The sequence below is a fragment of the Epargyreus clarus genome, unplaced genomic scaffold (assembly GCF_041222505.1).
Source record: "Epargyreus clarus isolate Ecla_fem2 unplaced genomic scaffold, WU_Ecla_fem_2.2 ptg000023l, whole genome shotgun sequence".
NCBI lineage: Eukaryota > Metazoa > Arthropoda > Insecta > Lepidoptera > Hesperiidae > Epargyreus > Epargyreus clarus.
The window spans coordinates 7354509-7367018 of NW_027332230.1; the positions used below are offsets into that span (position 1 = coordinate 7354509).

At 32.3% G+C, this 12510-nt stretch overlaps 1 protein-coding gene across 1 annotated transcript; it reads right to left on the reverse strand.

The window, feature by feature from the left end:
- Window positions 1-6: 6 nt before the first annotated feature.
- Cyp4g15 (Cytochrome P450 4g15) lies at window positions 7-11104 on the reverse strand. Its single transcript, XM_073085539.1, has 9 exons — window positions 10947-11104; window positions 8409-8638; window positions 6862-7065; window positions 6220-6399; window positions 2068-2264; window positions 1706-1981; window positions 1367-1604; window positions 910-1095; window positions 7-494 (listed from the first exon to the last, which is right to left on the reverse strand). Exons 2-9 carry the CDS (start codon window positions 8620-8622, stop codon window positions 316-318), a joined length of 1674 nt encoding a protein of 557 aa, XP_072941640.1. The 5' UTR covers window positions 8623-8638; window positions 10947-11104; the 3' UTR covers window positions 7-315.
- Between the last annotated feature and the right edge of the window lie 1406 nt (window positions 11105-12510).

Sequence of the window (12510 nt, forward strand, 5' to 3'; positions counted from 1 at the left end):
AACACATATTTAAATGTTTATTTATTGAATCATTTTACTTTGTTTTAACAAAGAATACAAACGAGTTATTATTTACATGAAAACACTTCAACACCTAAAGTTAACACTTTGAGCAATATTGCGATTCTTGCACCATTTCTTCATTTGTCCCATGTTATTGATATCTACCACCGCATAAATCTTCGTTCTTAACAGTTAAATTATAATAATTTAGTCAGTACTGGTATCACAACAGCTAATAACACTATAAAACTGTAAAAATGTGCACATTTGTTACAGAAGGAGTTTCTAAGAAAAGTAGTTTTGACGTGTTTTTTACATCGCCTTCGCCATCCGTTTGCGGGCTTCAAGACGGACTTTGAATCCTTCGGCGCGCTTCAGAATAATGTCGGCCTGCAGATTGAAATCGGACTCTTTAAGGTCGGAGTGGACACGGAAATTCCTTAGGATCGTAGACAGGATAATCTTGAGCTTCAACATGGCGTACTTACGACCTGTAACAATGGACGCATTATTTATTTACGGTTCGATGATCTAATCAATTTATAGCTTCGTTTCTTTATAAATAAATTGTTAATACATATTAAAAGATACTGATAGTAAAATGCTTTCCTATTTTTATTGGACCTGTTAAATGATGTTCAGCCTATACTTAAGAAATGAAAACAATTAACTTAGTATTTGATAATATGACAGAATTAGAAATATGCGGCTATATGAGAAATCAGATCCGAAAACATTTATTTTTTTAAAATTTATATTGTATTTACTATATAATATTCATTATAATTGGTCACGTGCTATTGTAGCTTTAATAGTTATACAGATCGATGCTATTACCTTCCTTCGGTGAAAATAACTAAGTTAACATGGACAAAATCTACATTATACATAAATACGTAAACTTACCAACGCAACTTCTGGGGCCAGCAGAGAAAGGTACGAAAGCGTAATAGTGACGATTAGCGGAGCGTTCAGGGAGGAAGTTGTCAGGGTCGAACTTCTCGGGGTTGGGGTACACGTCCCCACGACGGTGGAGTTTGTATGTGGCGACCACCACTGTTGCGCCACTGGGCACTTTAACGCCACTTGATGCTGTAACCAAATAACGTGTTAAAATCTTCAAAACATTACTTACATAACTGTAAAAAAACCCTTCTTTGACTAAAAGTTACTATATCTCGATAAAAAAAATGGAAGACCTACATATGAACAAAGATATATAAAAACTAGCATTGCATATGAGGCGATCATTGATTTGGAATTGGTTACAGATTTCCACGAGCGGTAGTGACCGGATAATCTAACATTTTATCATGAATTAGCAGTCAAATTAACAGTTCAGTCGTATTAAAAAATAACTTACGTAAGGTAATGTCTTGTTTGATGTGACGGGCAATGATAGGTACAGGTGGGAACATTCTCAAAGTTTCCATCAGACATCTCTCAAGATACTTCATTTCCAGAGTATCTTGGAAAGTGGCAGGTCGGTCGGAATCTCCAAATATTTGATCAAGCTCCTCCACTACTTTGTCTTGGATATCTTGGTGAATTCCCATCATTGAGAGGAAGAAACTGCTTCCAGCGGCGGTCGTGTCGTGACCCTAAGGTGTAAATAAGCGTTAAAAATACGTGTTAGATACAATAATAGAGTAAAACATTATATAGACACGTTTTCCTTTTATTTATTACATTTTGACCTCACCTCAAACATAATTGTGTCGACTTGTTCCTTAATTTCCTCATCGGAGATGACTACGCCGCTTTGTGAGCTCTCTAGAAGTAGGTCAAGGAATGCAAGACGCTTCTTTTGGCCAACATCGTCATCTACATCCAAATCGTCCTTAAGTCCAGCTGACTGGCCAAAAGAAAGACCTTCCACTGACGTGGTTTTGACTGATGCAGGGATAGTTTCAGTGGTATCACTAACGATCGTAGGCTTCTTGCCAGATACAAATTCTTGCTTCTTCCGTTTGATAACCTGCAAAATAATTCCAAATAAGACTATCTAGAAAACTGAGTAATATTACTTAAAGTTAACTTTCGAAATTATTTCAGAAAACTTACCTTTGTGGTCAAACCGTGGATGACGTCGAGAAGTTTGTTTTGTACTTTAGCGTACTGGGTGAAGTTGAAAAGCAAGTCTGGTCTCAGCCAAATTTTGGTGTGTCTCAAATGCAGAATATCGCACATCTTCATCACAGCCATAGCGTATTCGAATCCACTTTGGTCCTGGGTGCTCTTGCTCACACCCATGGCGGTCTCTGTAAATAAGTTTTATTTTATAAAGATCTAAATTTAGCAAATTCATATGATAAGAATTGTGAAATTACAATATTTTGGTAAGCAATATATTGAATAGATTGGATTTAACATGACATATATACAGATATAACGGGCGTAATTTAATCGCCAGATCGGAAATCAGCCGATTTTATTAGGTCACATTCTCTCGAAAAACTACACCATATCTTATAAATAAGTCATGAAGCCGATTGAGTATCCTACGTACACGTTTTGTCTTCTTGCCGAAAAGAAATAGAGCTATTGACCTCAATCAGATTGAATTTGTTTGCGCAATGTTATTCGTAATCGGGTCTTGTGAGTGACAACAGCTCGTTGATGGTGAATATCGGCCATTAGCATTACGTGTAAATGTGGGGGGTCGCCAAACTTGACACCAGTGGCGCGTTGTATGGTCTACACATTTCCTTGTACTACCATGAATCACATTAAATAATGGCATCATAGAGCGCCGTTCCAATAACAGGTTGAATGCTAAGGTTACCAGAGGCTGGACAGCATAAACAACATAATTACGGCCATAAACATTACGGATGTTACGCGCCTTGCAATTTAGAGCTCCATTTATTTTAACTTCCTTCACATAGCTCAAATTGCTGCCTGTTTACACAGTTTTCCTTTTCTAGTATTTCAAAGGAATTATATTAAATGTGTAAAGAAGTGTTTGTTTGGTCCATTTAGTTTGATACATAATTCACGACCATTTCGCATAAGGTCACCATATTGTGACTAAGCAATTTAGCTATAGCATTGTAAAATGTACAAGGTTAATGAATTATTGCATAGTAAGTAGGTGCATACCTAAGTTCAAGTTTAATTAATTATTGACTACTTTATTTGCATCTAATTAGAATAATTTAAATGATGCGCGTAATTTCATACATAATGTATTTTGAAAATACCCACCTGTTAATTTAAATATATTTTCTTTTAGCAATTAATTCCATTGTTTTTACTACTAGGTACCTACCTGCATTAAATTCACGTTTTATTAATCCATCATTTTTAAGTTATCATCGCCCGTTACTAATAAATCAATCAATCTACCCAGCGTTTTTCCTGCGAAAGAGAGACAATTTCTACCTACTAGAAATTGACAAAAATCGATTCGATTTCTTGCGAAGGAAAAAATTTTGATAGATTGAATTTGACAATTTCTGCCTATTATTGTCTCATTTCGATTTGAGTGAAATTGTCCTTATAATTTTCCAAGACTAAGAGCTGTTACATAGATCGAAATATAATAACGTTAGAACTTATCGATGTGTTTCGCAAACTGGTTGCCGTGTTCTCAGCGGGCTCAAGAACACTGTTCCGGCGAGGGCCGGCGGCCGGCGTGTTGTCATCACCGTGGCTACGTGACAGGACGCTCTAATCGCTTTTTGTTCTAATTATTTTCACGCTGAGGTCCCTTGGGGTAATCTTTCATTCTAAGTTAATCCTCTTAAATGAATCTAAGCATAGTTTGCTTACCAAATATCGAAAATTGACAATTCGGCTTACTAGAAATTGTCATTTTTTATCTTTTACAGACAAACCATGGGCGAGGTTGATTATTTAATAATAAAGGACGTAAGTTGATAAATAAGTAGAGCAACAGTATTTATGATTAATTTAAAAACGTAATCACGATAATTTTGCAATAAACTAAACGCGAATAATACTTGTAATACAAGTGACATAATAAACGTAGGTATAATATACAATATTCACAAGTGGTATTACTAAAATAGTTAAATAAATCAAATTAAACAAGCAAAAGAAATCGGTAATTAAATTCTCTATGTATTTACGATATATATGTACGAAGCGCGTTGTAGTTCTTTTGTGCATGTAATCTTTTATATAAGGAAGTCTTCGAAAGGAAGTACGTTTAATCACTTGTTTATATTTCTGCATGATTACTTATATCAAAATATTTTTCTACCTAAACACACTTTATAATAAAACGGAACCAATCGTATTTATAGGCAAACATTATGAATGGACGCTAATCAATTTCATTCTAAGGTTACTAGGCTACAAAGCCTAACCACATGGTTCCTCTTTAGCATTCAAGACGTTATTGCTGACTTCGTTAAGAACGAGAGTAGAATACTATTGTAAAAGATGTATTATTAGTAACACCATCGCAGCCTTGTTGTACAAGGTTTATAGTTCAAAGATTGATTTAAAATAGATATTTGTTTATATAAGCCTACGTGACCATTTTTGGCACTTTTTGTATTTGTTATATAAAGTGTCCTTATAAACTGGAAAATAAGAAATTGTAGTTATTTTTATTTATAGGTGTTCAATTTAAAAACGAGCGAAATTTTGTATATTATGTGGTTAAGCTGTCCTTGCAATTAAGGAACCCGTATACATATAAATAAACTATGAAAATTTCAACAAACAAACAAAATAAGTAAAAAAACTATGTAAATTTCTGACCGTTACAGCTAAAGTTCTAAAAGCATTGACCATCAAATTACATAGAGTTATACCATCTACTCGAAGAAAAAAAAATATTACCATCTCGGCATATTATAAGCATTTAAGTATTCGATAAGGTTCTGGTACCTACTAGCTAACTGCCGTTATTTAAAAAATAAATTTATGCAATTTTTGCCTACCCTTGGTAGGTACACTTGGTGGTATTTGATTATTTGTATTAGATACTCAAAAATGGTTAAATTTCGGCATAGGACATAACATTGGATAGATTATTCATTAATTACCTACAAGTTTTGTTTCTAAGTGCAAGAAGTTTATTTATATTGAATAATACATAAAATATTACTTACTTTAAGTGCATTTGATCAGGTAATACTTAAGTCAAATATTGTGACAAGTATGATACTTTACAATACCTATTGTTAAAGAAATATACATTCGTAATTACATTTAGCATTCCTATAAGATGTTACTTTACTAATGTATCTTTTTTGTTTTTCAAACTTCAAGACAAATTATTTCTAACTATAAAAAGTTAAAGAGTAGAATTACTTGCAACTTATGTAAGCATGCAAGTTGAACGTTGAATTATTTATCTTTTTATGTTATTTCAAAACAAAATAGAAGTTATATTGATAGTAATCAATTGGTCACATTTTACATTAAATGTAAATTTTACCACGCGTTTATTAGCTTGGGTTGTATGTATGTATGTATCTATGAATGTAACGGAATCTTTGAACCCGATTTTTACCCACTTTGAACGGTCCGATTGATTTAAAATTTTGAACAATTATCAAGAACTGATGACAATTTTAATAATTTTATCTCATTCTCCTCATCACGATCGTCGTCAGCTTTAACGATTTTCCTTGTGCGATTTTAGCGTGGTTTTTAGTTTTTAAACTATAATTATATTATTATTGTTCAGAAATTAATAAACATTAGCGCACTTAAAGCTGATCATTATCTATTTAGTTCTACTAACCGTTTTCAATATTTCCTTGACACTACCGTCATGTCAAGCTAAGTGTAATATCTAAAATATTTTGCGAATAAGTAAGATTTTTATTGCGTTAAGCCTGCTCCACATTCTCGCGAGAATCTTCAGAGAATCTCGCGAGAACGCGAGAAAAACCCGTTTCATATAGGCTCCACTTTCTCGTTTCTCGTGCTTTTCTCACGTTCTCGCGAGTATGTGGAGCGGGCTTTACAAATACGAAATTCGTACAATATTTTTATTCCTTTTCACAATTAGATATTAGTTAAGTATGTAATTAAGTACCTACCCAAAATTTTACAGATTTATATTACCTTACAATAATTACGACGTCATATGCCATTAATTACAATTATCTCTCTTTACTACTCAAGAGGTCGCTACCTATACTTTGAGAAACACTGATCTACATCAATTGGTATTACGAAGTACACCGATATCAGTATTATTTTATGTACATATATAATATTTATACATACCAAGAAGGATTTCCACCGTACACTCGCTCATGTAGTCGTGGCAGTCGAATACACCGCTTTCCTTCTTAAGCTTGTTGACAACATCCCTTGAATTAGCGTTGAATAAATCGATGAAGCTCTTGAGAACGTTCAAGTGGAAGGTAGGAGCGATCAATTTGCGGTGTGATCGCCATTTTTGTCCTGGATAACAAAATAATACGTTGCAAGAAGAGTGTAATAATAACATTACGCCTTTAATTAATCTTTATCCGACATGTAACATTACAACAACATAGCATAACATTACATAAATTTACCTTTTTATATAATCTGTGTCATGAGATATTTGAAAACGGATCTTATCATTAGATTAATTTATTACAGATCCATTTATATTCTCGTAGGTTTTGTTCATATCTGAACATGTGCCCTATCATATCCTACAAACCAGCAGCAAGTCCATACTGACGGTATTCGGTAAACATAAGTGCAATCTGGTGTTACCCTAAGCCCATGTACTATTGACATTACCCTGAGCTTTATTGCGCAGCAATAATATTTATAGTTTAACATAGGCAATGAATTAACATTTTATAACAACTATATTATTATGATCCTATTAAAATGTTTATTAAGACTAGATTTTATTGACGTAGCCTGTACCTGTACTGATCAGAAGACCGTCTCCAAGCCAAGGCTTAAAGAACCTGTAGTCGTCAGCCTTGTCGATGTGGACGTGGCTGCTGAGGATCAGCTCCACATCGCGAGGGTCGTACAAGAAGACAATGAGCCTGGGTCCAATCCATAGCTTCACAACACTCTCGTTGTCAAACTCTTTACTCTTGCTTACCACGTTCTTGAAGATTTCTATCGGGAAAAATAACGTACAAAATATTTATTAACATATATATATATATATGTATATATATATATATATATATATATATATATATATATATATATATATATATATATATATATATATATACAAAGATATGAATAAAGGAACACTGTAATAAAGTTATATTTAAAAAGTTTATAAAACATTTTTACGTAGTCTCGCTTTCATCATATTTAACCCTTTCTTACGCATATTATTGGAGTGCATACAAAATAATTGGTCCACAAACTTGGGCCATTGTTAATATTGGATTTAGAATGTCACTAAACTTATCATACATCGTCATTCAAATCAAACGTGTATGCAAAATATACTACTGGGGTTAACTGGTTTAAAATTTATTTGCAAGGTTTGACCCTCATACTAACAAATACGTACTAACATACTAACGAGGCAAATAGAAAAATATTGGAATAAACGCAACAGGAGAAAGCATTGTGTATGTATTGTGAGAAGGCAGCATTCAGAGTAGATAAGAATAAATACGATACCAAAATTATCCAATTCGTTTTAAAAATCATATTACTATCGTACATTTAACACACGTGACATATGTACAATTTATATTTACCATAAATTACCAACATGTCATTAACGCAAAATAACATTCTATTCTATTAATCTTAACATGTAATATAACTTGTACATGTAAATATGACATACATATATCATAATATAGGTAAGGTTAGGGTCACTCATAAACATCCGTAATAAGCCACAACTAATAAGTCCTACGGGAGGTCAGTCACAGAGGACCGAGCCGTCCCTGAGGACTAAGAACGTCTCGGACAAATTACAACACCTTCCAGACCATGACACAGGAGCGACTAACATTTCTGATATTAGGTAAAAATTGATGTGACGGTGGTGCCTCCGCAGTCGAACATTCTACCATCTTCGTTTTTATAATTAACTGATTGATCATTTTCTATTATAAGCTTAAACGTAGATTCTCGATTCGTCGTATAAATAAACAGACACAATATGTCATTAATAGTAAAAATAATATATTTTACTTCCTTAAGTAATAAACGCTATTAAGTTATTGTTTTATGACTTAAGTATATTTATATTAAAATCATTAGGAATAGTATGTATTTGCACCTTGCATACAACACGTAGCTAGGCTACATTATTTTCGTGAAAAAAATCTGACATTTTCCTAAACATTTTTATGGTTTCATCATTATTTCTATAAAAAATAGGAGTTTAGAAACTTTTTAAATTATCAACATACATAATAAACTCAGAAGAACGGAAAATAGTGTGTAGATAGTATGGAAAATCAATATTTTTTACGAATACTTACGAGCTGAACCTCCTGTGAATTCTAGAGCGTTTCCGAATAAGGGTAATCCTTTTGGTCCGGGAATCTTGTCAGCTAATTCATACAAATGTCTTCTGGACATTCTCCAGTACGTATACCAGAGAAGGATGGCAGGTACTAGGAGCACATAGAAGAGGCTCGTAGCCGCCCATGTGCTGGACTGGGCGACTACACTCTCAGTACTGGCGTAACTCATTTTGATAACTTTTCACCTGCAAAATAAAGTGAATAAACGTACTGAATTGATTATCTCTTGTGATTTATTTGTTTCATAATAAGAAAACATCGAGCGTAAATACTGAATGAGGACAATTTTTGTTATATACTCCCTATATAATTTTCTCAATTCATATTTTTCATTTGTTTAATAGGTAAATAACGGTTCAAGGATTTTAAACACAATTTGTGATTGTTCCCATGTTTCAATTATTGTATTCGTATTTGAATATTTGCGAGAAAATATAGTAAATTCGATCTCTTATTCAGGTTTATTCTCTATAAAACTAAGAAAAGCCTTCAGATCATAAGTTGTGTATAATCTTAAAATTATTTTGGTTTATTTTATATATTTACGTGAGATATGTAGAAAAACAATAACAAGTAATCATTTAAATTTAAATAGATCTACTACATTTGATTAATTTATTTAATATAATCCATTATAAACATTATGTATACAAAACGTATCAATTTATCGAGCTGTATAAATTTACGCTGCAGTAATTATAAGGAATAGAATTATGTTCTAATCTGTGATTACCATTACATGTGTAGAGCATTATTTTAATTAAACTCATTTTAAATAAAATATATTTGAAATTTATATTCGATTCGATTTCTACTGTTATTTTTCGCTGCCATTTTATTCCTAAAAAATCTATGATTTCTATCAAGGCCCAAAATTCGATTACAAAGAATGCATAAAAACTTTATAAATTTAAAATAAGTATGTATCAATTCTTATATTCTTCGTCTGAATACTGTCGGAAAATATAATTGTAGACGAAATTATTTATAATTTAGAATTAACATTTTATTTGGTAATAAATAATAAATAACTTTTTTGACACTGGCATACAATTTAATAGGCATAAAATAATTCTTAAAAAAGAAATATTGTAAATAGAACGCAAAAAACAAATGCGTAATTAGTTGAAGATTTATTTTATCACAAAACATAGATACTAGTAATAATAGATACTAGATAGAGATTAGTAAAGAGACTTCGCTGCCTTGAAATTGAATGAAGCCACAAACGGCTTATTTAAGTAAGTTCTTCTTTTGAATTCTTGACAAATAAAAACATTTTTAGAGAAAATTTACGAATATACTGCGTAATTTACGTAATAAATAATTATTATTTCAAATATTTTAGTGTCCCTAAAGCACGGAGCACGGAGCACGGAGACGTGGCAAAACTTTTTTAGGCAACTATTTCAGTTTTCAAAACTGGGTACATTTTCTTGTTAGGAGTGAGTAATCTTTACTAATCTATGTCACAAAAATGCAAATCGGTGAGTGTTTTTTTACAAATATTATTCTTACTTTTATGTCATGTCTGACATTAGTTATCTTAATATTATTATGTTAATGTTTTTTATGTACTTAATCATTAATAGTAATATGGTGATTTAAATATTTTGGGGACCTTTTGAAATTATGTAGCTGACAGGGAGTTGTGCATGTGTGCCCTGCTCTACTATTTCGCAATTAGAAAAACATTTAGGTTTCAAAATGTATTTTTATATCGAAAGAAATAGTTGGTTATGTATGCGCTTTTAAAGACATATACTCGTACCTACGTAGTGTCCCAACATCTCCCTAAAGTTTCAGTCACGGATTCAAATCCTCGAAAAGTATATATGTAGGAAAACTTACTTAAGTCACTTTTATAGAAAATTGGTAGATATGAGATTATGTTGTGTATTTCTTCAAATTTGGTAATGTTTTCCGTTTTATATCGAGTCTGCAGAAATAAGTTGTTTTTCATAGTTGTTGTTTCTTACTTACTATGAAAAGCAAATTTATTATGTCTGGCTATATTTGTAAAATATGGATATCATCACTATGGAACTAATCCCTGTGGTCAAGCAATTGGGCGCATTATTTAACTAGGAAGGCAATGATTAACAAAACATGCTGTTTTTATTATGGATGTTATTTTCTATAAGTGATTTAGCATTTTGTATTTTAAGGATATAACTATGGATGTATTTAAGACTATAAATATCATTAGCTTTGTGTTTTACAAAAGAAAGAAATAGAATTGCGGTCGGTTTACGAATTATTATTTAATAAAAATAATTTTGAATTCTTATAAAAAACAATATTACTTATTACCTAATGTTAAAATGTAAAAAATATTTTTTATCTTTTTCAATAATAGGTTATTTAACAGTACTTCGTTTTTTTTTTGAAAATTTAAAATAAAATAAATCCAATAAATTAAAAAAAAAACACTAAACTATATAGATATTACAAAAAAATAACCACTTCACTAGAATAAATAATAAATCCTACCTTTTTCGGGACCGGAACGGTTCCTCTTGGTCCTAACACAAAGCACGACCACTAGTAATGTAATGTTATGTTCTGATTCTAAGGGATGCCGACCGCGCCTCAATGCCGACTCTTTACTAATCTCCCGCGCACCTATCTATATACACGCTCTTGACGTCACGACGCCACTCTACGTCATCCGCTAACTTATGCGATGCCTAAAAGTTTTTGTTTACTTTGATTAATATACTGAAAAATCTACATATTTTTTTTAAATCATCCTGTATACAATAAACGCGTATGTTTCAATGAAATACAGCATACAACTCCTGTATGTGAGTATGTACAGAGATAGAGCCTTATATCTATTTTGCGTCATAAGATCGCCGTTTATGTTCACGTGTATTCTTGTAGGTAAGTTATGCATTAAAGTTTATTAGAAATTTAATTTGTTCAATTGAATTATTTTGTTCAATTGAAAGTAGTCATGACTAGTGTCTTTTGCGTTGTTTCATACATAATTATAATGACGAAATGTTTTGTTTATTGGCAATTAAATCTTATGAAATAATGTTGAACTTTGATACGTTCAATTTTATTTTCAAATGAAATACAAAACTTTTATCATTTTCATCAGGATTCCTCATATTGTGAGTACTTTACTTGACGTGATACAAATGCTTACCTATTTGAGGATCTAAAGAAGGGACTGCACGTCTAGCCGGCAGTGTGGTCATTGCGGAATTCGAGACCGCACATTCATCTTTTAAACAAAAAGACAAGATACGCTTCCGCCTGAAACGAAATCCAGGTTTGATATGACTTATCTCTTTTATAGCTTGCGATGACTATTGTATAAGATTGAATACTAATGGCTATCTGGTGATAAGTGTCGCTAAAGGGCATCTGCACCATATCCGTATAGAACAAGCGTTCTACATGGACTAAGATAGTCGCCTCATATTTAAGTCAGTCGGCATCCACATCAACATGGTTCTACCAGCTTTCAAAAAATTATGTATTTTTACGTAAATGTGTACCTAAATTGCAATTGCATTGAAGATTAAATTGACATATCGTCATAAAATCTCTTAAAGGTCACAAAGTAATCTTAACCCACGCTATATTATATTAGTGAAGGTGAGGTAGGTAATATTAGGCTAGAAAGAAAAAACTAAACGGCTTTATGAGCAAGGCCAAATCAATCTGATAAATATGTAGGCAAATTAGACAATATTATGTAGAGCCTATATTATTTTAAGGCATAGCCGTCAAGTTATTATTGAAAATTTTAAAGCTAAGGGTTGTATAACAGTTTGTGGTTCCACTCAGAGGCACCACTACGTGCTACTAAAAATATGTGTATAAAGACATATTTTTTTTTGGTATCGTGTTCTGCTTTGAAGATATGACAAGGAAAACATAGATCCGACCCTTGCCCACTTAGTCCTCAGGGTTAGCATCTGCGGCCAACCTCAGGTTGGCACCTAACTTTATCTGGGATTGATTACAGTCTATGGGCGGCAGTAGTCATCTAAGATAAGGTAGATTGCATGCTTGTTTGCTACTTTAATATTATAATAAA

Bases quoted from the DNA above. Each gene is read 5' to 3' on its own strand.
- Cyp4g15 (XM_073085539.1), bottom strand. From the start codon at position 8,622: ATGAGTTACGCCAGTACTGAGAGTGTAGTCGCCCAGTCCAGCACATGG. The intron at 6,400-6,861 runs GTACAGGCTACG...TTTGTTATCCAG, and splicing joins CGGTCTTCTGATCAGTACAG to GACAAAAATGGCGATCACAC. The intron at 2,265-6,219 runs GTATGTATAAAT...ACTTATTTACAG, and splicing joins TACGGTGGAAATCCTTCTTG to AGACCGCCATGGGTGTGAGC.